Genomic DNA, 27,952 nt, shown 5'->3' with positions numbered 1-27,952 from the left:
ACTAGGATTAAATGTCAGGAATTGTGAAAAACAGAGTTGGAATATATTTTGCTACGGTGTAAGTAAACATCCAATTTCAACTGTATATACATATACTTGCAAGCCTCCCCCTTTTTCCTCCAAACATAATGATGGTCATTATAGCCAAACAGTTCTATTTTTGTTTCATCAGACCAGAGGGCATTTCTACAAAAAGTACTATCTTTGTCCCCATGTGCAGTTGCAAACCATAGTCTTGCTGAGCGGCCTTTCAGGTTATGTCGGTTTAGGACTTGTTTTACTGTGGATACAGATACTTTTGTACCAGTTTCCTCCAGCATCTTCACAAGGACTTTTGCTGTTGTCCTGGAATTGATTTGCACTTTTCGCACCAAAGTACGTTCATCTCTAGGAGACAGAACGCGTCTCCTTCCTGAGCGGTATGGTGGCTGCGTGGTCCCATGGTGTTTATACTTGTTTGTACAGATGAACTTGGTAGGCGTTTGGAAATTGCTCCCAAGGACGGACCAGACTTGTGGAGGTCTACAATTTTGTTTCTGAGGTCTTGGCTGATTTCTTTTGATTTTCCCATGATGTCAATCAAAGAGGCACTGAGTTCGAAGGTAGGCCTTGAAATCCATCCACCTCCAATTGATTCAAATGATGTCAATTAGCCTATCAGAAGCTTCTAGAGCCATGACATCATTTTCTGGAATGTTCCAAGCTGTTTAAAGGCACAGTCAACTTAGTGTATGTAAACTTCTGACCCACTAGAATTGTGATACAGTGAATTATAAGTGAAATAATCTGTCTGTAAACAATTGTTGGAAAAATGACTTGTGTCATGCAGAAAGTAGATGTCCTAACCGACTTGCCAAAACTACAGTTTGTTAACAAGAAATGTGTGGAGTGGTTGAAAAACAAGTTTTAATGACTCCAACCTAAGTGTATGTAAACTTCCGACTTCAACTGTACATTTTACGGACACATTCTATCTTACAATAGTTATCTTCTTTCCTTTTTTTTTGTACTGGCCGTCCTCTACTTCTGATGTCCATCCAGATTTCTATTTGCCATATATTTGTAACTGTGCTATTTCACAAAAGTTCTGAACCGATATACATTTTACAGACCCCGTATGTTTTACATTAGTTATCTTTTTGTTATTAGTCCCACCCTTCAGCTCCATTCAACCCCTCCCTTCTATCTCTTCATTTGTACTTACCATATATTTTTCAACTGTGCTGTGATGCTTCACAAAAGTTCTGAGCATTCTATTCTCATAGTTTCTAGAGATTGTAAATTAAAGATAAATATTTTTGCTAAAATAATAATTATATTATTGATCGGCTCTGCCTTTTCAAATCACCCAGTATTGCTACCTGCAGCGTTAGCTGTAGGTAAATGTTGCAATACTTCAGCCATTCCTGGACCTGTGACCAAAAACAAGCTACATATGGACAGTACCAAAATAAATGATCTAATGATTCTGCCCCCCTACAGCAAAATTTGCAGAGCTGGGAAGGTTGTATCCCCCTTATATTTATAACATTCTATTGGTTGCAAGGATTTTGTATAATCATTTAAATTGAAATATTCTACGTTTTGAGTCTGGCGTCGTTTTCCATGTGCCATGGAATCGGTACATTGAAAATCTCTTCCCAACTATTTTTCAATTTATGTGGCACAGCTGTCAATGTTTTGATCCTTAAATGAGACTGGTATATATTTTTATTTATCCCAATTGTCCTTAACTTCTTATGGGCTGGCCAACATCCGGTGAAATTGCAGAGCACGAAATTCAAACTACAGAATTATAAATATTTAACTTTCATAAAATCACAAGTGTAATACATCAGAATAAAGCTTAACTTCTTGTTAATCCAGCCCCTGAGTCAGATTATAAAAAGGCTTTACGGCGAAAGCACACCACGCAATTATCTGAGGACAGCGCCCCGCATACAAAACCATGAAAAACATATTTCAACCAGGCAGGTGGTACACGAAAGTCATAAATAGCGATATAATAAATGCCTTACCTTTGATGATCTTCTTCTGTTGGCACTCAAAAAGGTCCCAGTTAAATCAGAAATGGTCCCTTTGTTCGATAATGTCCTTCTTTATATCCATAAAAACTCAGTTTTGCTGGCTCGCTGAAGGTCAATAATCCACCCAGTTTCCCTCCATCAAAAGGCATGCAAACTGAATCCCAAATATTACTAATATAACTTTCTAAACATGTCATATAACGTTTATAATCCAACCTTAGGTACACTAATACGTAAATAAACGATACAATTTAAGACGGAGAATCGTTATTGTCTTTACTGGAGGAAAATACCAAAGAACGCGCTCTCATTCACACGCTTGGAAACACTACAGCCAAAATGGGAGCCACCTAGAAAAACTTTATTTTCTGGCTCATTTTTCCAAAAACCAGCCTGTAACTCTTTCTAACGACTGTTGACATCAGAGCCTTCGCCTCTGGAGCTCTGTCAGAGTGACCATCGGGTTTTTGGTCACCTCCCTGTGACCAAGGCCCTTCTCTCTCGATTGCTCAGTTTGAGTCAGGAAGATTCTTGGTGGTTCCAAACATATTCTTCAGACAATTCCTTCGACCTCATGCCTTGGTTTTTGCTCTGACATGCGCTATTAACTGTGGGAACTTATATAGACAGGTGTGTGCATTTCCAAATCATGTCCAATCAATTGAATTTACCACAGGTGGACTCCAATCAAGTTGTAGAAACATCTCAAGGATGATCAATGGAAACTGGATGCACCTAAGCTAAATTTCAAGTCTCATAGCAATGTTGGGGTATTGTGTGTAGATTTATGAGTAACATTTTTATTTAATCCATTTTTAATAAGTTTGTAACGTAACAAAATGTGGAAAAAGTGAAGGGGTCTGAACACTTTCCTAATGCTCTGTACATGTGGGTTTATGTTTTACAGAGTCGGAGGAGTCGTTTGAGTTCATTATTGTGTCTCTGACGGGTCAGATGTGGCATTTCGAGGCATCTACGTTTGAGGAGAGGGAGCTGTGGGTCACAGCTATCGAGAGCCAGATCTTTGCCAGCCTGCAGTCTTGCGAGAGCATGAAGAATAAGGTGGGCATGAGAGACAGTGAGGAAACTGTGGGTCTGTCGAGTCATGATTAGTTAAGGGTCAGGAATTTTTCCTGACCACGTGACTTGGCTATGAAAATCTCTGGTTGCTAATCAGGATTTGATTTGATTTGATTTTGATCTATTTTAGTCCCCATTTGGACTAATCTTCCAACAGTCCTTAAACATTAAAATACAATTTATAATACAAACACATTTTTACATATAACACACTATTACAAACATACATAATATACTAACACAATCACCCAATAAATACTTAATCTAAAAAATATTGATTCTTCATCTACTATAGTCCCACAACATTTCTATGTATTATATTTAAATTGTTTTAAAATCATTTTTAAATGTATATATTGAAAGGTTTCTAGTTTGCTCAGTTCATTTATTCCATTTCTTTATTGCTCTAAATCTAAATGTTATTTTCCCTATTTCTCTTTTCTGTCTGGACAACGCATAGATGTTGGACAATCTATTCCTAGTATTTACGGATTGTCTGTCTCTTACCAACTGAATACCATTGTGAATAGAACTTGGCCGTTTTAAATTATGTAGGCAAGTCAGTTAAGAACAAAATAAGAAAAAAATATAATTTTCAATGACAGCCTAGGAACAGTGGGTTAACTGCCTGTTCAGGGGCAGAACGACAGATTTGTACCTTGTCAGCTCAGGGGTTTGAACTTGCAACCTTCCGGTTACTAGTCCAACACTCTAACCACTAGGCTACCCTGCCGCCCCTATCATTGGTATATATTAAATAAAGAAATGGCCCAAGGAAGCTGCCCTGCAGTATTCCACAGTTTAACACATGAGGGGAAGAAAATTAACCATTGATATAGGTGGACTGTTTCCTGTCAGTTAGATATGACTGTACCCAATTCAATGCTACCTCCTTAAAACCATAATGCATTAATTTTATCAAAATTATTTCATGATCCACTAAATCAAATGCTGCACTGAAATCTGAAAATAGTACACCCACACCCACAAAAGGATGTGTGAATGCAAAATTCTCTCTCTCCCTACACCCTTCTCTCTTGCCCTTCTCTCTATCCCCTCCCCTCTCTCTCTCCCCCTCCCCAATCTTCCTTTCTCTGAGCTGCCATGTGTTGGGCTGTGTGTCAGACAGGTGCAGTGCAGCGTGGGGGAGCTCTTATTAGAGCTGACAGACATCAGAGATGGGAACACGGCCTGTGTCAGAACACAGGGGAGGAGACGCAACGCAACACCGACTCAATTTCATATAATGCCCACTCTCTCTTCTCTTTCTCTCTCACTCTCTCTCCTCCTCCTCTCTTTCTTCTCTTCCCCTCTCTTTACCCTTGTTCTCTCTCAATGATCACTCGGCCTTCAAAGCCTCTAGTCCTCTCTCCCCTCTCCCCTTCTTTTTTGTGCTGTGTAGCCAGCTGAAATCCTGTCTCCTCCATTCTCTCACTGCAAAGCAATGATGCCTCACACACGGAGTCCCTCTTGCTTACCTGTTTATAACTTCTCTCTGCTCCCCCAAAGTCCCGGTTAGGCAGCCAAAGTGATGCAGCATCCATTCAGTCCATAAGGAACGTGAGAGGGAACAGCATCTGTGTGGACTGTGATGCAGCCAGTGAGTACAGTACTTTCTCAACATTCAAGTTATATGTCAATGATTCCTAATACTTTACGTGCCAGGTATTGTATATAACATGATGTCTCCAGATTGCTATGGACCAGATATCACCCTTGCTTATTAGTAACTAACATAGGGCTCATTTTGTTCCTCTCTTCCTCCTCTCCCAGACCCGGACTGGGCCAGTCTTAACCTGGGGGCTCTGATCTGTATCGAGTGTTCAGGGATCCACAGGAACCTGGGGACCCACCTGTCAAGGGTCCGCTCCCTGGACCTGGATGACTGGCCCGTGGGGCTCAGCATGGTGATGATGGCTATAGGCAACGCTATGGCCAACAGTGTCTGGGAGGGGGCCCTGGAGGGGTACACCAAGGTGGGCGCTGACAGCACCAGGTCAGTAACCCACATCTCTCTGTTAGTGTGTGTTTGTTTGCCATCTGCCGTTTGCCAGCTTTGTTGGAGGGATTTTGAAACAAACTGTTTGGAAATCCCCACATATTGAGCTGGTTTCCCCTAGAGCAGACCCTGGTTCCCACCCCTCCTTCTCCTCTCTGCTGGGGCACCCAGGTCTGGTCCCCTCTTCCCGCTCCCCAGTGAGGGTTGTTTGTCTCTGGGTGACAGTTAAGGTCCAGCGCGTCTCTCTGACTAATGACCCTGTGTGTGGATGAGCAGGTAATTAAGGAGCCCATTATGGTGTTTAAGCCCGCCCCAGGGGCCAGGCCCCTGGCCCCAGAAGGGCCCTGTCACATATCTATCACACAGAGGCCCCCCCATCACACTCTCTGTCCCACTGTAGAAGACAGGTCTGTAGTGCCTGTACTGTTGGTGACCTAAATTAAGAGAATATGTAAAGATATACTACTTAAGTGATCAACGGCTTGGTTTTTGATTTGCTGATCTCATTGTTAAAAATGTTTGTACTGCAGTTACTAAAATGGTATAGTCATTTGAAATGAATATTTGTCAGTCAGACAAAACCTTTCTTATATACACATACATACATACATACATACATACATACATACATACATACATACATACATACATACATACATACATACATACATACATACATACATACATACATACATACATACATACATACATACATACATACATACACACACACACACACACACACACACACACACACACACACACACACACACACACACACACACACACACACACACACACACACACACACACACACACACACACACACACACACACACATACACACACACATACACACACACATACACACAGTATACACAATATATATATAATTAAATAAATGTTTTTATTAGTTATACTATGTTAATATTAATTACTGCACTGTTGGGTAGAGCATGCAAGTGAAGTTATGTTACTGAACTTGTGCATGTGACAATAAAACTTGAATTTATAGAAATGTAAACTAACTTGTACCTTCAAATGCTCTTGTAATAAAGGTGATGACAGCTATTGTTGCTTGGAATTGCATATCAAGAGGACATATGTTTCAAGTTTGTTTTAATGTCACGTGCACAAGTACAGTGAAATGTCTTTCCTGCGAGCTCTAAACCCCAAAATGTAGTAATCAATATTAATTTAGTACTAAAAATAACATAATGTAGAATAGAAACACACGAGAAATAGAAATAAGAACATTAGAAGTAAGTTAGCTATATACAGGGTCAGTTCCAATAACATATTTACAATGTGCAGGAATACTGGAGTGATATAGGTAGATATTGTATATTGTATATTGTAAGGTCACTAGGTATTTTTTGTTGTTGTATTTTATTAGGATCCCCATTTATCTGTTGCAAAAGCAGCAGCTACTCTTCCTGGGGTCCACACAAAACATGAAACATAATACAGAATGACATAATACAGAACATCATTAGACAAGAACAGCTCAAGGACAGAACTACATACATTTTCTTCTTAGGGATCAAATCCCGTTAACGGGATCGATTTGACAACATCCGGTGAAATGGCAGAGCACCAAATTCAAATTAAATGACTATAAATATTTCATGAAATCACACATGCAATACACCAAATTAAAGCTATACTTGTTGTTAATCCAGCCAATGTGTCAGATTTCAAAAAGGCTTTACGGCGAAAGCAAACCATGCTATTATCTGAGGACAGCACCCCATCAAACAAACACAGACCATCATAATTCAACCTGCCAGGTGCGACACAAAACTCAGAAATAACGATATAATTCATGCCTTACCTTTGACGAGCTTCTTCTGTTGGCACTTCAATATGTCCCATAAACATCACAAATGGTGCTTTTGTTTTATTAATTCCGTCGTTATATATCCATTTATTTGGCGCATTTGATCCAGAAAAACACTGGTTCCAACTTGCGCAACATGTCTACAAAATATCAAATAAGTTACCTGTAATCTTTGTCCAAACATTTCAAATAACTTTCCTAAGACAACTTTAGGTATTTTTTAACGTAAATAATCGATAAAATTTAAGACTGCGTTCAATAGCGGATAAAAACAAGTTGAGCGAGCTTTCAGGTCACGCGCCTCTAACAAACAGTACACTTCACTCGACCCTCGTTCTGAACTGCCCTACTCCTTCATTACATAAAGGAAAAACACCAACCAATTTCTAAAGACTGTTGACATCCAGGGAAACGATAGGAACTGCAAGCAAGTGCCTTAGAAATCTAGATCCCCATTGAAAAGAGAGTGACCTCAAAAAAACAATTTCCTGGATGGTTTGTCCTCGGAGTTTTGTCCTGCCAAATAAGTTTCGTTATACTCACAGACATCATTCAAACAGTTTTAGAAACGTAGTTTTTACTTTGGGCACGCTTTTCATCCGGATGTGAAAATACCGCCCCCTAGCCTAGAGAGGTTAAAAAGGCACATGTAGACGACATATCAATGCATACACACAAACTATCTAGGTCAAATGGGGGAGAGGCGTTGTGCCGCGAGGTGTTGCTTTATCTGTTTTTTAAAACCAGGTCTGCTGTTTATTTGAGCAATATGAGAAGGAATGAAGTTCCATGCAATAAGGGCTCTATATAATACTGTACGTTTTCTTGAATTTGTTCTGGATTTGGGAACTATGAAAAGACCCCTGGTGGCATATCTGATGGGATATGTGTGTGTGTGTGTGTGTGTGTGTGTGTGTGTGTGTGTGTGTGTGTGTGTGTGTGTGTGTGTGTGTGTGTGTGTGTGTGTGTGTGTGTGTGTGTGTGTGTGTGTGTGTGTGTGTGTGTGTGTGTGTGTGTGTGTGTGTGTGTGTGTGTGTGTCAGAGCTGTGTGTAAGTTGACTATGCAAACATTTTGGGATTTTCAACACATTATTGTTTCTTACAAAAAGACGAAGTGATGCAGTCAGTCTCTCCTCAAGTCTTATTAACCAAGAGAGACTGGTATGCATAGTATTTATATCAGCCCTCTTATTACAATTAAGAGCAAAACGTGGCGCTCTCTTCTGGGCCAGCTGCAGCTTAACTAGGTCTTTCCATGCAGCACTGGACCACAAGGCTGGACAATATTCAAGATTAGACAAAACTAGAGCCTGCAGAACTTGCATTTTGGAGTGTGGGGTCAAAAAAGCAGAGCAGATCTCTTTATTACGACAAGACCTCTCCCCATCTTTACAACCATTGAATCTATATGTTTTGACCATGACAGTTTACAATCTAAGGTAACGCCAAGAAATTTAGTCTCCTCAACTTGTTCTACAGCCACAACATTCATTACCAGATTCAGCTGAGGTCTAGGACGTAGAGAGAGCAAATTAAGTGAGTGTGTGTGTTGGAGTGTCAGTGCGCGAGTGTACAGTCCTGTGAGTGTGCATAGAGACAGTGCAAAATAAAAAAAGAAAATACAAGGGTTAACTCAAATTGTCCAATTAACCCTTTAGTTAGCTATTTAACAGTCTTATGGTTTGGGGATAGAAGCTATTCAGGAGCCCGTTGGTGTCAGACTTGATGCACCAGTACCGCTTTCTGTGCAGATGCACAGAGAACAGTCTATGGCTTGGGTGGCTGGAGTCTTTAACTATTTTACGGGCCTTCCTTTCACACCGCCTGATATAGAGTTCCTGGATGGCAGGGAGCTCAGCCCATGAGATGTACTGGGCTATCCGCACCACCCTCTGCAGTGCCATGTGACCGAGGGCGGTGCTGTTGCCATACCAAGCAGTAATATAGACTCGTTGTGTGTGTGTGTGTGTGTGTGTGTGTGTGTGTGTGTGTGTGTGTGTGTGTGTGTGTGTGTGTGTGTGTGTGTGTGTGTGTGTGTGTGTGTGTGTGTGTGTGTGTGTGTGTGTGTGTGTGTGTGTGTGTGTGTGTGTGTGTGTGTGCGTGCGTGCGTGCGTGCGTGCGTGCGTGTGTGTGTGTGTGTGTGTGTTATCTGTGTCCATAGAAAGATGTCGTATCCTCTTCGATCCATTCTACCCAACTCAGGGCAGCTTTGAGTTGAGTGATGGCCCACGATTACTTATTGAATGGTTTGTGGGCTCCAGTATTCCGCCACCCTGGACTTGATGAAAGATTATTGATACTGATTCCTCTGTCTCACCTCTGTCACTGTTCCTATATCGCCCTGGGTAGGAATGTTTTTCATTGTCACGAAAATCACATCTCATTCTGTGTGACCACATGCATCTTTGTTTAGTCTGTCAAACAAATAACGATAATAATCCCATTATTATCATAGAGGAAAGAGGTTGTTGCCATTATCTCATCGGTAATCATCGATCGATGATTTGCTTTACGAAAGAGGAATATATTTTTTAAATCAGAAATCTGATGAAGAAAGGAGATACCATTATCTTGGCCCTGCCTCTATATCACCTCAAAGCATCTATTGTATAAATTTAGGAGACAAAAAGGGGAATTAATATATTATCTTGCTTCTGATCCCCACCATTACTTTGTTGTCTCATCCATACAGATGAAACGTTAAGATGAAATATACAGATCTCTATTGTGTCCACACTAGCTCCTCCCCTGGGCTCGAAGTGGTTCTGATGTTAATTGTGTCACTGTGGTGACATGGAGCAGCTTTGTGATGGCACCCAGGCAGCTGGTGTAGCCTTCCCACCCCACCTCCTCCTAAACATTAGTGACACCTAATCTAAACGTCTCAGTAACTACCTGAAGATGAGCCTCACATCTGATTGAATGTCTCCTGCGACACTAGTTCTGCCGGCTCGCATTTTGAAATGTTAACTTAAAAGGTGTTCATCCGCAAGATTAGCTTAGCTTTTTAGGAATTCTTATGTGAAAGAGGTCTGCACCAATTTGCTTTGTAGTCAGATTTATGTAGATATCGGTACTCATCGTGTAGGCTAATGTCGTGGTGGGATTTTGTAGTGGTTTGTATCTTTAAAGAACCAAAATGCATTTTGTATTTTTGATCAGACTTCTCCAGTGCCGTCAATAGCTTTCAGAGAGAGTTTCACTTGTATCACCAAACATTTTAACAAAGTCTGAATAAGAAAGATGTTGATATTGGTGTGCCATAAAAGGCGTGTGTATACATCAATGGATCATGATGACATATATTTCTCCTGGGCCATAAATCTCAAAGAGAAATGAAATCTTTCTCCAGTCAGCATATTGGAATGGAGCTGTTCCTTTAATTAGTGTCTTTCAGTCGGTGTGTTTTCCATGCCACCTCTAATTGTCTGGCACACACACGTGAGAGGAAACACTATACACTCACACTCCTAAGAGAAAACATTATGTGTGCACACGCACACACGCTCGTGAGAGAAAGCAGCACACACACACTTGTGAGGGAAAACACTACTGACTATATTGACGGGGAAGGAAGAGGGGGGGCTCCACCTCACACACACACACACACACACACACACACACACACACACACACACACACACACACACACACACACACACACACACACACACACACACACACACACACACACACACACACACACACACACACACACACACACACACACACACACACAAACCTCTCCTTCCTCCCCCATGTCTCATTTGGGGGTGGAAGATGTCTGGGAGCGTAGACGGATGTGGAAGGCTATCCCTCACCGGTGCTGCCCACCTCACTGTCACCCCTCTGTCGGTTGTTGTGCCGCGCGGCGCCCTCGGCCACGGCCAGGTAATAGCTCTGCTCTGACGACCAGAGGAGTGGAGAGAGAGCGAGTTAAAGAGCCCGCCTCCTCCTCCACTTTGTTTCAGAAATAATTTGCCGCTCCTCCATGCCGCCTGCAGGGTCTGCACGGTAATAAAAATGAATCACACCACTAACCTCTCCCAACCTGCTCCCTCTTTTTTAACTCCGTCCTTCCTGGACGGATACACGGCTGGGTGAATGGAATTGATACTGCATGCCTCCACTGTCATCCCTCATATTCTTCCCTCATTCTCATCCCTAATTCTCAGCTGTTAAAATAATCACCGACCCAGTGTGGATGGCAGAAAGGGCTGTAGTTTAGCCTGTTCAAAGATCCAAACTATAATGAGCCAGCTATAACCTCTCTCCTGTAGAACAGCCCCAGTCCCTAAACCAAAGAGCGCTGAGCCTTTCCGGATACTCACAGGTTAGGGGTGCGAGGAGCGCCAACCGGCAACTATCCAACTCTCCAAAGAGGCTTTAGAATAGCTGACCTTGCCAGGAGCCCTGGTGGAGGTGGGGTAATTCATTTAGACTAATTAATGAGCGAAGCTGGGGTCTCCCGTCCAGTTCACCACCGTGCCGTGGCAGTCTCTCCAAATGAAACCCACAGGTCACTGATTAGCCCAGCCTGCCCTGGAGATGATTTGTCACTAATTACCCAATATGCCACGGGTTTCAGCACCAGCCAGGTATATAGGGGAAATTAACAAGCAAATCTAATTGTATTTGTTACGTACACAGTTTACTGCAAGGCCAACTGAAGCAAATTACTGTCAGTGTTTTATTTTCTATTTTAAATTATAGAGTATAATTAAAGCAAAATATACCATATGCCATTGGAATCTGGAGCAGTGTAAATGTGTTCTCTGGAGTGATGAAACATGCTTCACCATCTGGCAGTCCAACGGACGAATCTGGGTTTGGCAGATGCCAGAAGAACACTACCTGCTCAAATGCATAGTACCAACTGTAAAGTTTGGTGGATAAAACATATTTTTTTATGGTTCAGGTTAGGCTCCTTAGTTCCAGTGAACTTAGTTCCAGTTAACGCTACAGCATAAAATTACATTCTAGATGATTATTTGCTTCCAACTTTGTGGCAACAGTTTGGTGAAGGCCCTTTCCTCTTTCAACATGACAATGCCCCCGTGTTCAAAGCGAGGTCCAAACAGAAATGATTTGTTGAGAACGGTGTAGAAGAACTTGACTGGCCTGCACCGAGCCCTGACCTCAACCTCATCGAACACCTTTGGGATGAATTGGAATGCTGACAGTGAGCCAGGCCTAATTGCCAAACACATCATTGTCCGACCTCATTAATGCTCTTGTGGCTGAATGGAAGTCCCCGCAGTTAGCAAGTCCAACATCTAGTGGAAAGCCTTCCCAGAAGAGTGGAGGCTGTTCTAGCAGCATAAGAGGGGACCAACTCCATATTTATGCCTATGATTTTGGAATGAGATGTTCGACGATCAGGTGTCCACATACAGTTGAAGTCGGACGTTTACATGCACTTATGTTGGAGTCATTAAAACTCGTTTTTCAACCACTCCACACTTTTCTTGTTAACAAACTACAGTTTTGGCAAGTCAGTTAGTATATCTACTTTCTGCATGGCACAAGTTACTTTTCCAACAATTGTTTACAGACAGATTATTTCACTTATAATTCACTTTATCACAATTCCAGTGAGTCAGAAGTTTACATCCACTAAGTTGACTGTGCCTTTAAACAGCTTGGAAAATTCCAGAAAATTATGTCATGGTTTTAGAAGCTTCTGATAGGCTAATTGACCTCATTTGACCTCATTTAAGTCAATTGGAGGTGTACCTGTGGATGGATTTCAAGGCCTACCATCAAACTATTTTCTTGACATCATGAGAAAATCAAAAGAAATCAGCCAAGATCAGAAAATAAATGGTAGACCTCCACAACTCTGGTTCATCCTTGGGAGCAATTTCCAAATGCCTGAAGGTACGACATTCATCTGTGCAAACAATAGTACGCAAGTATAAACACCATGGGACCACGGAGCCGTCACACCGCTCAGGAAGGAGACGCGTTCTGTCTCCTAGAGATGAATGTACATAGGTGCGAAAAGTGATAATCAATCCCAGAACAACAGCGAAAGACATTGTGAAGATACTGGAGGAAACAGGTACAAAAGTATCTATAGCCACAGTACAACGAGTCCTATATCGACATAACCTGAAAGGCCGCTCAGCAAGGAAGAAGCCACTGCTCCAAAACCGCCATAAAAAAAGCCAGACTATGGTTTGCAACTGCACATGGGGACAAAGATAGTACTTTTTTGATAAATGTCATCTGGTCTGATGAAACAAAAGTAGAACTGTTTGGCAATAGTGACCATCGTTATGTTGCAGGAAAAAGGGGAGGCTTGCAAGCCAAAGAACACCATACCAACCGTGAAGCACGGGGGTGGCAGCATCATGTTGTGGTGGTACTTTGCTGCGGGAGGGACTGGTGCACTTCACAAAATAGATGGCATCATGAGAAAGGAAAATTACGTGGATATATTGAAGCAACATCTCAAGACATCAGTCAGAAAGTTAAAGCTTGGTCGCAAATGGGTCTTCCAAATGGACAATGACCCCAAGCATATTTCCAAAGTTGTGGCAAAATGGCTTAAGTCAGGGTATTAGAGTGGCCATCACAAAGCTCTGACCTCAATCCCATAGAATATTTGTGGGCAGAACTGAAAAAGCGTGTGCGGACAAGGAGGCCTACACACCTGACTTAGTTATACCAGCTCTGTCAGGCGGAATGGGCCAAAATTCACCCAACTTATTGTGGGAAGCTTGTGGAAGGCTACCCGAAACGTTTGAGCCAAGTTAAACAGTTTAAAGGCAATGCTACCAAATACTAATTGAGTGTAAGTAAACTTCTGACCCACTGGGAATGTGATGAAAGAAATAAAAGCTGAAATAAATCATTCTCTCTACTATTATTCTGACATGTCACATTCTTAAAATAAAGTGGTGATCCTAACTGACCTAATTTTTACTTGGATTAAATGTCAGGAAACATTGGGTATAAATGTATTTGGCTAAGGTGTATGTAAACTTCTGACTTCAACTGTACGTTTGGTCATGTAGTGCAATGACTCATTTAATTTCAAATCCATCTGATTAAAGGAAGGCTCATTTGTGTCAAGCTGGGTGAAATGAATTAATTCTGCAAGTGGTGTTTGTCATAAGTGACTGGGTGCATGTGTGGTGTACATGTCATTGTCCCAGCGGTGTGTTGGAGAGGACAGGGGCAGTAGGGGGTTAACAGTGAGAGCATTTAAGGGTGTTAGTCTTCTCTGGCACAAAAACACAGCCGCTCCATCATGGGGACGGTGACAACCTCATTAATGTCACAATATATTCAACTCGTCCTGCCTTGTCTGCTGCTAGCCCAAGGCTCACAGATGCTCCTCTACTGGCCTCTCAATAGAACAACTGGCCAGACCGTTCAACCAGACTGCTCAACCAAACAAAACAACAGTCTCATTCTAGAGCCATACTATAGAACCACTATCTCTGGCCCAACATTCTACAGTATGTACATGAGTACAGGAGGGTTTATCCTAGAAAGCTATATTCTAGATCATGTGTGTTATGTAGTTGTTATTCTTGGTTAAGGATAACGTCTAAACTGTACCCCTGTTGTTGACTGTAGTGAGTCTCATTTACTGGGTTGCTCTCTCATTTTTCGCCCCTAGCAACCTTTGAAGCTCTGGGGCCCTGCTTTCTCGCTCTGTTGTGTGTTTTTTCTCTCCCTTTTGTTTCTCTCTCTTTCTGTCCCCTTCTCCCAGCTCTCTCTCTCTCTCTCCCTCTCTCTCTCTCTCAATATGTGAAAGTGAAATGGCCGGCTGTTGCATGGGAATCTGTCCTATACAAGCCGCCCCCCTCCCACTGCGAGGGGTGTTTAGATTGCCTAGTCCCCCCCCTCCACCACTCCTTCACTCTCAGTGAATCTATTTGATGTGTCCGCAGTGAATGTTGAGAGGCAGGGAGGTAGGGGGCTGGGGCTTACTCTGATTGTTTAGGAGGAACAGACTGTGTTTGAAGGATGGGGTGGTGTGTGTGTGTGTGTGCATGTGTGTGCGTTTGGTGCTGGTAATGGTGGGATGGACATCCTGATTCCTCCCTTAATGTGTGGACCAATCAATGGCACCTTTATTAAAGGAGGCCTGGAGTGGTCATTCTCTGGTCTTTGTCTATTCACTACTATTTTACTCAATGCTACCATGGTCCCGCCCCCTCTGTCTCAGCCTCTCTTTCCCTCAATAAATCCCTATTTGTCTTTGTCTTTGGAGCTTGACTAATTATCCTTGTTTGTTCCTCTTTATGTGGATGCAGTCATGTGTTGTTGACTTCGTGGACTGGGTTGAGGAGAATCATTCCGCCATTTGCCACTTAATTAAGCGGAGGTCAGAATCCTGTGCTCAGCTCAGGAACTAAACGTGCAGAACTCGTATAGAATTATAAAAGGGCTTCAGCACTTATTTTCACACAAGTTATTCTGCAACTGATGCCGCTCTTATATAAATTTGGAATTAGGATTGAAAAGTAGAGGATCTAACAGCCTATTTGACCGTTTTGTGTCCTCTGTGCCTTTCGACTTTAGTCCTGATACTGTAATCTCTGCTTTGTTTTTTAGCAAGCTTTTGGAACAAATGTCAGCTACAAGGTGGTAAAGAAAATATAGTCATTGCGCACAGACATAACACTGAATTACTGAGGAAGTTCATGCTGTTCCAAGCAGTAATGCTTTATTGTTTAAAGAGACATTATTGAGATCTTCGCTCTCAGTCTCTCTTCTGCAAGTCCCCTCTGTCCCCTAAGCAACAGAGGATTTTTTTATCAAGTATGTGTGCAAGGGTGGCGAAAGCACTGTGTGTGTGCATGCGTGAGTGCATGTGTTTCACGGTGTGCGCGTGTGTCGAGGGTAACCATCGGCTTGGTTTCCTGAACATCATCCCCTGCTTACGAAGTTCACTCTCTATCTCCTCTCCTTCTCCCCCTCTTTCCCCCTCCTGCTTTGACATGCTAAATCTTGCCGATTTCTATTTTTCTTCCTCCTGCGGAGAGGAAGTGTCCTTTTCAAGGATCTCGGCTTTCCCCCTGACTGCCTAAACCCTGCCTATGTTTGGATTGTTGTTCTATTTCAAACAAAAGACAGAGGCGGGATTACCATTTCACTTCCTCTCACAGACTACCTTTCAAGTGGTGTAGCAGCTGAGGAATCTGGGTCACCACCGCTGGCCGCTTCCCTTTTTTAAAGTTTTTTAAACTGAACTCTATATTACCAGCGTGGCTACATTTGGACCCCTACTACTGGGATTGGGGTCTTTTTGTGGCTTCGAGGCCTGTATTCACAAATAGGATATATAATCAGTTTGCCTTTTAGATCGTTTTGAATAAGATTTAACAGGGAGGACCTGATCCCAGATCAGCCCTCCTACTTTGAGACTGCTTTGTGAGTATGGGCCTTGGTCTCCTTTCTTGGACCTTGACATCTTCTTAATGGTTCTAAGCCTTTTTGTTTCACATCCCGGCGCTAACTTTCTGCCTCATTTAGCTCATGTCAATTCACTGGGCTCTCCTCCCTAGATCTGGGATCCCATTCATTCAGTGGGTTAGCTCTCGGAGGCAAACCTTGGCTAACTGCCCGATTTGACTTCATCACATATTCCAGATTCTACCAAGACAAAATATTAGGCAGTACATCTGACTATTACCAAATCTATCACATGTAGTTTAACGTTCGACACGTACTTGATTCTCGGGTTTCAGAGAAGGGCTGGGGAATGTTTTTAAAAGGACTTGGTTCCTGTGTTTGAAAGTGAAAACCAGGGGGGGTGGGGCTGTCAGCCTCCTAACCAGAGCAATCCGCTGGTTCTGGTCTGCCATTGATCCGCTACCGGCCTTGTTCTCACATAACGACAGACTGGAGTTTGATGGAGGGCTTACACCATAAAACTGCTGGCTGCTCCAATCGCTGCTCCAATCGCCATCCTTAAGAAAATAGTTATTCACCCACGAGAGAGATCCTTTTCCCCACTGTTTTAATGCTTTTCAGGAAGTCGTAAGGCAAGTTTAGAGGTATGCCTGTACCATTGAGCTAATTTGAAGAATCGCATAAGTAACACTTAACTTAACCTTGAGGTATAATGCTTTATAACGGGTTATAAGCATGTATGCAGGCTTTGTGGTATTACTGAACTCCAAATAAACATTAAAACAATTTCCCTTCTCCCAGTGTAATTGGACATCCTCTAATGTGTAAAGGACAATGCAAGAGTTCAGGGTGACTGCTTTATCTGCCAGGCTGAGCTTTATGAACTATTAATGGTGGTTAGCAGTTAATCAAATTCCGTGCGGGCACTGACAAAGGCAGCTGTGATGTGGGCCAGGTCTGTCAGTGGAGAGGAGAGGTAGGCTAATTAACCCCTTTAGTTAAGGCTGGTGCTGCTGAAAGCTAGTGGGCCTGGCAGGTGACATACTGTACTATACTTTGCATTCGGAAAGTATTCAGACCCCTTGACTTTTCCCACATTTTGTTACGTTACAGCCTTATTCTCAAATGGATTAAATAAATAAAAAAACTCTTCACCAATCTACACACAATACCCCATGATGGCAAAGCAAAAACATATTTTTAGAAAATGTTGCAAATGTATGAAAAATAAAGAGAAATACCTTATTTACATAAGCTTTCAGACCGCTTTGCTATGAGACTTGAAATTAAGCTCAGGTGCATCCTGTTTCCATTGATCATCCTTAAGGTGTTTCAACAACTTGATTAAAATAAAATAACATTTGATTTGTCACATGCGCCAAATACAACAGGTGTCGAACTTACAGTGAAATGCTTACTTACAAGCCCTTAACCAACAATGCAGTTTTAAGAAAATACAACAACAAAAATATATATAAAAATGTTTGTCAACCTGTGGAATATTCTATTGGTTGGACATGATTTGGAAAAGCACACACCTGTCTATATAAGGTCCCACAGTTGACAGAGCATGTCAGAGGTTTTTGCTCTAAGGTCCCCAGAACACAGTGGCCTCCATCATTCTTAAATGGAAGAAGTTTGGAACCACCAAGACTCTTCCTAGAGCTGACCGTCTGGCCAAACTGAGCAATCGGGAGAGAAGGGCCTTGGTCAGGGAGGTGACCAAGAACACGTTGGTCACTGACAGAACTCCAGAGCTCCTCTATGGAGATGGAAGAACATTCCAGAAGGACAACCATCTCTGCAGCACTCCACCAATCAGGCCTTTATGGTAGAGTGGCCAGACGGAAGCCACTCCTCAGTAAAAGGCACATGACAGCCCGCTTGGAGTTGCCAAAAGGCACCTAAAGGACTCTCAGACCATGAGAAACCAGATCCTCTGGTCTGATGAAACCAATATTGAACTCTTTGGCCTGAATGCCAAGCGTCACGTCCGGAGGAAACCTGGCACCATCGCTAGGGTGAAGCATGGTGGTGGCAGCATCATGCTGTGGGGATGTTTTTCAGCGGCAGGGACTGGGAGACTAGTCAGGATCGAGGATCCTTGATGAAAACCGGCTCCAGGAGTGGACAAGTCTCTGAATGTCCTTGAGTGGCCCAGCCAGAGCCCGGACTTGAACCCAATCGAACTGGAGAGACCTGGAAACAATTGTGCAGGGATGCTTCCTATCCAACCTGATAGAACTTGAGAGGATCTGCAGAGAAGAATGGGAGAAACTCCCCAAATACAGGTGTGCCAAGCATGTAGCTTCATACCCAAGAACACTTGAGGCTGTAATCGCTGCCAAAGGTGCTTCACCAAAGTACTGAGTAAAGGGTCTCAATACTTTTGTAAATGTGATATTTAAGTTGTACATTTATTTTAAATTTGAAAAAAAAATAAACAAAACTGTTTTTGCTTTTTCATTATGGGTTATTGTGTGTTGATTGATAATAATAATAATAATAATGAAAACAATTGAATCCATTTTAGAATAAGGCTGTAACATAACAAAATGTGGAAAAATTCAAGGGGTCTGAATACTGCCCGAATGCACTGTATACTGTAAACTCTGGTCCAATACTAGCATACCCCTTAAAATAAAGCAACATATTGGGCATGGATTTCTGATGGTGTAGACATTGGGACATAGCCACGAGTCAGTCTGAGCATTGTCTTCAGACCGATGGCATCATTCTAACATGACACATTGCCATGAGCTATTTGTAATTATTTGTAATTTTGTCTGCTTTCTAGGCTTACTTACTGATAGTTTGAAGTGTAAAGTGACATTAGTGTCCATACAGACACGTTGGTAGTCAGTGTCCTGGGGGATCCTTGTCACTCCAACCAGCGACAGAGTCGTTTTACCATATCAGTGTGAGCCCCTTTTCTCTGTCACTCACCCAGATGCCCAAACAACAGCCCCTTTCTACTTCCCTTATCACTCCGCTTGACGGGGTCGCAGGGTCAGAGCCACACTGAGCATGCCCAGCCATTCACTGTATTGATTTTCTTTTTTTAAATCCAATGCTATTTGGATGGTATTGCAGTTCGTGTGTGGGTGGGAGAAAAGAGAACTGGGGAGTCAAGATTCAAGATGTAGAGCGATGTAGAGATAGAAGTCTGACTAGCAGAGAGTGGAGGGAGATGGATCCCTCCTCCTCTGCTCCTCTCCATTCTCTGGCTATAACTGAAGGAGACCAAGCCCCAGCTCCGGTCCGCCCCTCTGTCTGCCATTCAGGCCCATCGATCGGCTTCCTATCCCGGGCACCCCAGGGGAGGCCGGGGCCCAAGCGCAGGAAGTCTCCTTTGTGGGGGATCCTCCAGTTATCCCTTTCCGACTGATGGCTGACAGCACTGATAAAAACATGTCCCCCTTTCCTCCTGTCCTGTATTGTCCACAGCAGACATGCTGTTCACAATGTGTAACCTTTAGATAGCTGGCTAGACTGTAACTCTCCTGCTGCAGACGATTATCAGTGGAGGTGGGATACAGTTTCAGCATCTGGCCCCTCCACTGAGCTCTTTCATCGTCAGTGTCCTGACACTCAAGAGGCTACACTAGGCTCCATATTAGAGAAAATACATGATTGAGACAATGGCGTGACTGTTGGGATTGTTCTTAAGAATCGATCTTAAGTGGCCGCATGTGGTCTAGGCCCTATGAGTACTGTGGAATACAGTTACTCCAAAACCTGCCAGAATTTCCTTGGATCCCTACCCTCCCGCTGATCAAATATTTAATAGAAAATCCCATTTCACAATTGTATCATTGTTTCTTGTTTTTCGGTCCTCTGTAACCTCACTAACCCTCTTTTAACCCTCTATGTCATATCTCTTCTCTTCTTTCCTTACCACCAGGGAGGAGAGGGAGCGGTGGATCCGGGCTAAGTATGAGCAGAAGCTGTTCCTGGTGGGTCTCCCCCAGTCGGATGTGCCCCTGGGGCAGCAGCTGCTCCGGGCCGTGGTGGAGGACGACCTGAGGCTGGTGGTGCTGCTGCTGGCCCACGGCACCAAGGAGGAGGTCAACGAGACGTACGGAGACGGGGACGGACGCACCGCCCTGCATCTGTCCTGTGCCATGGCCAACGTGGTCATCACCCAGCTTCTCATCTGGGTGAGTACGTTGGGGTTTGAGAGGGGATGGTTTTCAACCTTGATTAAAGGTTGATCATCTTCCTGGTTGAATATAGATTGAATGATAATGAATAAGATAATATGGTTAACAAGTTAGATAAATAGGGAAAATGTTATGGTCAGGGTCAGGAGTGTTTCCTAAGCATGTTGACACGACCAGGAAAAACTCCTGGCTGTGGAGGAAAATTGAGTTTTTTGAGTTAATCTGCTCAACTAGCTAGACCACGATGTCACCTCTCTCTGTCCAGTCCACTTCTTCTCCTCCTCACACCTCTCATCTGTTCCCTCAGTACGGTGTGGACGTGAAAAGTCGGGACGCGCGCGGCCAGACGCCGCTGTCCTGCGCCCGGCGGGCAGGAAGCCAGGAGTGTTCTGACATCCTGCTCCAGCACGGCTGCCCCAATGACCCGGTCAGCAGCAGCAGCCTCACCACCCCCAACATGAGCCGCAGAAACCCCAATGTTAACCCCAACCCTAACGTCAACAACAACAATGCCCTCAGTGAGCTCAACCGCAGTGTCAGTATAATGTAGGACCAGGAGTGGATCATCCCAGACCAGACTGGAGTAGACTTGACTCACCGATCACCAAGGCTCGTGAACATAAACACACTGTGTCCCCATAGACGACCCAGTAACCGTACTACTCTCCCGGTCCCCATTCTCCTCCTATTCCGCTTCATACTATGTAACCTAAACTGAGCGACTGGCAGTGGATGCTTTTTTGGGCCGCAACGGAGAGGATAGAGATATTCCAAGATGCCGAGAGAGGCAGGCTTTACCTGGTGGACATTGTATATTGTATTTGTTTGGTTGTTGTTTTCCTCATATCATTGGCACAGCGGTACTGTCTGTCAGTAACGATCATGATCAGTTTAAAACTTTTTTATTGTTATTAAGCATCAACCAAATGAATGGCTCAACCCTCCCCTCTCTACTAAAACAGTTCATTTCTATGCTTGAACATTTCCTTTCGTGTCGTCCTCTGTTGGAGCCATACTGTGTTCATATTGTGCCGTTTGATGAAATGACAAATTCCCTCCGATAATGCTTCCATGCCTATATAGAGAAAGATAAACGCCGTGGTAACATTTTGCTTTTAGATACTCCAAAGGAACTTCCATGTTGGACGCACAGCGTTTGCTGAGTGGTAATCATCCATAGTCATGCAGGAGAGAAACTATTCCTATAGATGGTGTAATAGGGTTTACTACAAGCCCTGCATAGCCCACCAATTTCAAAATTCAAAAGGTTAAAATTAACCAGTTAGTATTGGTACTATGAAGCCATCAAACTCTTGACATGCCATTCATGTAAAAAAAATAATAATAATTTTAAAAGCAACGCATGTCTAGGTAGGTGGAAGGTCAAAAAGGATTGAAATACTTTACTTACAGGCTAAAGGTTTAAATCATAATTTGACATTTCAGAGGTGATTGCACAATGGGAGAATTTTGGGAGATAGTTAAGTGAGTCATTTGTTCTTCCACCCTGATCATGTCCCGCTTGCAAATCATCCATGATTATAAGGAAATTGAGGGTCTGTTTTATGAGCATCGTGTCGATTGGTTTTTGTAAAAAAAATATATAAAAAAATGCCTCTTCAATCAGAAATCATTCAGAGGAATGATTGAAGGAAGGAAATTGTGTCATTAAGAGATCTTTGTTGGAGTAATTTTTGGATGGATTTGAAGAGTGTTGATAACTATTTGACACAGATCACATAACCTGGCCCCTGCAGGCATAATGGAATGTCTGTTCGCCTCTTGTAGCCGAAGGCCCTGTATATTGGTACTCATAATTATATGTCTTTTGTTGCTGTGAACAACTATGTGGTGCGCGTGTGGGTGTGTGCTTCTGTTTGAGTGAAAGAGAGTGAGGAAGTGACAGTGTAGGACACCATTGGGAGAAAAGGCTAGCATTTATAGTTGTTTGACTAAAAGGGTTTTGGAGCAAAAAAGGTGTTTTCAAGTACAGACCACTGTAACAAGCAGGGGTTGGAACCGAAAACAGGAAAAGTAACATTTTTGTGAAACAGAAGTGAGGAAATTATCTATACTGTTCCAGAACAGACCTGTTATTTTAAAAGCATGGGAACCGGTTAATAACGTTTACGCAACCAAGAGCCTATGCAAAGCCCCCACTCTGTCACTCAGAAACATATTCCAGTGTCTGCCTGCAAGCTGGAAATCTTTGCCTGTATGTGTTTAGGCTACCTACCCCTCCCCCTCCAAAGCATAGACTACTGTACTGACATTACAAGTGTGATTCAGAAGATGGGGAGAGATTTTTTATTGGCTAGAGAAGAATGGATTCACTTTTTTTCAATGCTAGTTAAGGATACTATAGTTATCACATTTCACATTGGATTTATTAACTACGAAAAGGAAGACATGTTTTTATTTCTGGTGCCGCTCTGCACAAACAAGCTTGTTAACTAGCTCTGGTCCAGCATTAAGCCACCTCGGAACTCAGAGTGGACCGGACTCACCGACCACCAAGGCCCAGCGCTTGCATAGAAACCGCTCCTCTGTAGGTAGGGTATAATTCGGTGGGTTGAATTCGGAGAATGCATGTCATAACAAGCCACGCCTCCTCCTCCACCCTCTCGCTCTCCCCACCCGGGGGAATCGCATCTCGCCCCCTACACATGTCTGTTCATCACGCATGTAAACAACTAGTTTGCCCGCTCCATAGCAAGCTGCACTATCTGCACTGATTGTTGAAGTAATTTAATGAACTAAATGTTTTAAAAAACTGTTCATTACACAGGCCAAAAAGGAATGATAGAAAACAGTACTTTTTGGGGATTCTAACTGGTTCAGTACCGTACTTGATTTTGCTGGTCGGAACAGTGGAACGGAATAAAATAAAGAGTGGTTCTGTTCAGAACAAAACGATTGGAAAGCAATTTTGGTTGGTTCCAACCCCTGGTTAACAGTAGCTCGTCCTCCAATAAGATTTCTCCTGAAGTGGTGTGGATTAACGTTGACTACTAGAGTCGTTTTGAAGCTTTCCCTCTCAATTCCTCTACAACTAATGTGACTTTAACGAACCATCCAACCACTCACCCTTACTCAAGGTACCAAAACAGGTACAAGATAGGGTCAAGATGGGATGGAAAGAAAAGCCAAGATAACTTGACAGTTTTTATGGTAATTCTTCATGATAATATCATATGTGTATATATAAGTACTTAGACGAGACAAAACAAGATGGAGGAGGGACTTTCACAACAGGAACATTCAAGTGGTATTGGCATAAAGTATATAGAGACGTTTCATTTTCCTCACTCTTCTGCCGTTTTAAGGTTTGAAATTAAAACCCAGTTTTCTGGTCTTTAAATTTACTATGGCAGTGTTTATGTTTACAGGGCAAAGGCTCTTCATATTAACCCGTTACATTATCTACATGGTTTTGTTATTTCCCAGCAGGCTAAACTGGTTGGAATTACGTCAGTACAACCTGGTTACAACCATATTATAAACTGGTTGTAATGAAGACATTTAAACCAGCTTTGCCCTCCCGCTGTGTTCCCTCAGTATTTGTAGTTTATTCAAACCCACAAGATATAAAGTTGTGGTCAATCAGGAATAGTGTCAAATACAGTGTACACTTTCATCCCTGTTGTCCTGAATTGGCCTTCAAATTCAACCAAATGACATTTAGACTGATGGTCAACAGAGCTTGTAGACAGCCTTACGTTATAACTACATTGACGAGTTGGCCTTTTCCTTTGGTGTACAGTAGGTGTACAGTACGTGTACAAACCACCATGGCACCAACGTATTTCAATGAATTCGCAAGTACATTTCAACGTATGTCTGATATACTGTAGTAGATTATTTCCTATAGAGGAGTTTGAGGTATATACTTACCTGATGCCATAGGACCATATTCACCCTTGTTATATTTCCCTTCCCCACTACTCTTAACGTTGCCTGACTATAACTATAACCATTATTCTAAGCAAAATGTTTTTCCCCCCAAAGACGGGCTGTTCTGATATGGCACCCTATTCCCTAAATAGTGCACCACTTTTAACCAGAGTTCAATGTGATACCTGGTCAAAAGTAGTCCACTATAACGGGAGTAGGCTACTATTTTGGACATACCCAGGACGTAGATATAGGTCCAAGATTCTCTATGACCAGACAAGCTCCCAGTCAAACAATTAAAAATATTTTGTTTTTTTTACAGTCAGTCTTCCTTGACTTATAAACCCTATTTTGATATCTTTTCAACTTTTTTTCTTCATTGTTCTTAAGCATATTTTTAGGTACTTTGGTTAGGTCTCAATGTAGCTACATTATCTGACCATTTGAGGTACTTTGTGTATAATGATGTACATTTGACATATTTATAATGCAGTATGTAAATATTGTTTGTTTTTTTGTTTAATTTTCCCATTGTATTTTTTTTCTCTCTTTACGTTTCTGAACGTGAAACAAAGCATAAAGCTAAAGAGTTAGCTGTTGTGTGCTTGGATGCTTGGCTGACCTTTGACCTATTCATCAAACACTCCAATAAAACAATGTAGCCTTTCCTGGATTTGGGAAATAACAAAATGTTTGAAATGTGTCTCTCTCTTTGCATCTTCTTTGGCTGACTTGTTGTAAGTGATGTACGTGTGTATGTACTCTATGTGCTAGCATCATCTGAAGCAGAAGCTTACGTTGCGACCGCTCTTAAAACCATGGGGCCACTCACACGGCAACGTTTCGAACTCAGCTGTCTTACACAAGCCCTCCATTTTCTTAATGGCACTTCCTACCTGTGTGGCATACTGTACATGGATGAGTATGTGATGTGCCAATATATGATTTCCTGTTTCAATATCTAGGATTAATGCATTTAAAAGTATTTTTCTATATACAGTAGGTCATGGATGTAGGATCAATAGCCAGCTTCACTCAGTCAGATCCATTGAAGTTAGACAATAAAGACAATCCACTCCTAGTACTGTGTTTCAAATGAGCAGCAGTTTAGGGACACTGAGGATAGCCTGTTGGTGTATGTTGTGTAGTCCGTTAGTATGAATGTTTAGTGTATTCCATTTGGTATTACTGTGTATTGTGTGAATACCATAGTTATTATTGTGTTTCAGGAGTACCAGAGCTTGACAGAGGGCAGAGCTCTGATGCGTCCTTCCTCTGCCAGGCCTTCAGCTAAGTGGTGTTGCCCCCTCTACCCTTCCACTTCCTGCTCATGGGGCCCCCCAATAGTCCAAATAGTCTCTCAGTAAGGAGGATTAAGATAAAGAGCCAGGCTTAGTGTCGGGCAGCATGACAGGCATTATGACGCGGAGGGGGAAAGTGAAAGGTCTCAGTGTCGAGACGAGTCAAAGCACACCACTAATCCACTCCTCATTTTCAGCTTATCTGCTCTCGCTAATACAGGGGGAACTCTGTGCTTCACCTCTCGGTTTTCTCTTCTGTTGTCTTTTATTCCCTGTTTGTCTTCTCTTTCCTTCTTCCTTCCGCTTTGCAGACTGTTGGTGGTGATACAGCCACATGTTTGTGTTTAAGTGCTTACACACACACACACTTAGTTGAGAGAGTAGCCTATACAATGTCAGCACCAGTGGTGTTGTGGTGCCTGGAGAAGTGTGTATAAGCTCATTTGGCCAAAAAGTTCCCAAACGGTCCACCCGGTGACGGAGAGGTGCCGTGTTTGAAAAATTCAGTGGGGAACAGTGCCATAAACTCTGAATGACCTAAAATGATGAATCCCATTTTGGTCTTTCACAGTCAGGCCAACCCAAGCTGTCCTTTGCAAGTAGGCTAATAGTAGACCTACTATTGAAACAGACAAATGAGGCTGTCAACGGAGTCAGAAATTCACAGGTTTCAGATTTGTCCAATGTTGGGGGATTTCGCTCTCAAAGTCACACTGTTTTAATAGAAAAACAACTAATTGGATGTTAGAAATCCATAACAATGTGTAAACCACATCAGGAGACCACTTTTGAGGTCTGGGTAAAATCTAAGATAGTTTGATTTGCTTATTCAAATGCCCATGCACCTAGCACTGTTGTTTGGTTAGTGGTGTTGCCAGAAGATACCGACCCTACCGTTACGCTTGTTTACACTGAGCGGCACTGGGGTCGGAAGGCTAGCAATGGCCACTCCTGCCATTTTGGAACGGCAGTGTCAGGCAATCAGCTCTTTTGTTGTGCAACACAATGTTTCATTCCATAATGGCTGCTGTGGGTACTGCTAGCTAGCATGAGGGTGGAAAGCCCAGTATTACGGAAAACAAGCAGTATTTCAACATACTTGAATTATCAGTGTCGATAAAGGTACAATTTGGAGTACAATGGGACAGTATATGTCATGTTTTGTCTTATATTGTCTTGTCATTTTGCTTTTCCTTCTGTTCGTTTTCCCCCCTGCTGGTCTTTTTAGGTTCGTTCCCCTTTTTCTCTCTCTCCCTCCCTCTCTCTCTTCTCTCTGTCGTTCCGTTCCTGCTCCCAGCTGTTCCTATTCCCCTAATCAATCATTTAGTCTTCCCACACCTGTTCCCTATCTTTTCCCCTGATTAGAGTCCCTATTTCTCCCCTTGTTTTCCGTTTCTGCCCTGTCGGATCCTTGTATAGTGTTCACCGTGCTGTGTCTTTGTATCGCCCTGTCGTGTCGTGTTTCCCTCAGATGCTGCGTGGTGAGCAGGTGTCTGAGTCTGCTACGGTCAAGTGCCTTCCCGAGGCAACCTGCAGTTTATTATCGAGTCTCCAGTCAGTTCTCGTGATTACGAGTGATATTGTTTTTATGCTTTATTTACCGCTCCGATTTGTCTAGGAGTATTGCTATTTCCTTAAACTGGATTAAAGACTCTGTTTTCGCCAAGTCGCTTTTGGGTCCTCATTCACCTGCATAACAGTATATCCCATCCCTGCATTGCGGTACGTTTTCCGATCTATATCGCGCGCCGGCTCCACAATATCTTAATGTAACCATAATTGCGTTCCGACCAAAGCATAACGGTAGGGTTAGTATTTTCTGGCAAGTTAGTGGTGTTTCTGTAGCACATAAGATAGATTTTGCAAACCAAATAGCCACTGGATTGATGCAAATAATCATAATATCATTCTGCCAGGTAGGCAGGCTACTTTGTATCTATTTTACATTTAAGTGAGAATGTTTTTGGAAACCCTTTCCATCTACACTCTTAGAAAAAAAAGATGCTAACTAGAATCAAGAAGGGTTCTTTGGCTGTCCCCATAGGAGAACCCCTTTTGGTTCCAGGCAGAACCATTTTGGTTACAGGAAGAACCCTTTTGGGTTCCATGTAGAACCCTTTCCATAGAGGGTTCTTAATGGAACCCAAAAAGAGTTCTACCTGGAACCCAAAGGGGTTCTCCTATGGGGACAGCCGCAGAACCCTTTTGGAACCCTTATTTCTAAGAGTATACCAGATGACGTTTAGGCCTATCATTAGCATTGCAATGTTTTT

General features: G+C 42.7%; 1 protein-coding gene across 4 annotated transcripts in view; it reads left to right on the top strand.

Moving 5' to 3' along the window:
- LOC124041748 (arf-GAP with GTPase, ANK repeat and PH domain-containing protein 3-like) overlaps positions 1 to 25,062 on the top strand; it is a 238,369-nt gene extending 213,307 nt beyond the window's left edge. For all 4 annotated transcript variants that reach the window (XM_046359704.1, XM_046359707.1, XM_046359702.1 and 1 more), the window contains exons 14-18: positions 2,935 to 3,089; positions 4,617 to 4,707; positions 4,881 to 5,103; positions 20,226 to 20,481; positions 20,792 to 25,062. In XM_046359704.1, coding sequence (XP_046215660.1) covers positions 2,935 to 3,089; positions 4,617 to 4,707; positions 4,881 to 5,103; positions 20,226 to 20,481; positions 20,792 to 21,034 — 968 coding nt within the window. In that variant the 3' untranslated portion in view covers positions 21,035 to 25,062. The remainder of the gene's footprint in view (positions 1 to 2,934; positions 3,090 to 4,616; positions 4,708 to 4,880; positions 5,104 to 20,225; positions 20,482 to 20,791) is intronic.
- Positions 25,063 to 27,952: the final 2,890 nt, after the last annotated feature.

Source organism: Oncorhynchus gorbuscha, linkage group LG08 (genome assembly GCF_021184085.1).
Source record: "Oncorhynchus gorbuscha isolate QuinsamMale2020 ecotype Even-year linkage group LG08, OgorEven_v1.0, whole genome shotgun sequence".
Classification (NCBI taxonomy): Eukaryota; Metazoa; Chordata; class Actinopteri; order Salmoniformes; family Salmonidae; genus Oncorhynchus; species Oncorhynchus gorbuscha.
Note: the sequence above shows the minus strand (reverse complement) of the source record. Positions and strands in the feature narration are given on the sequence as shown.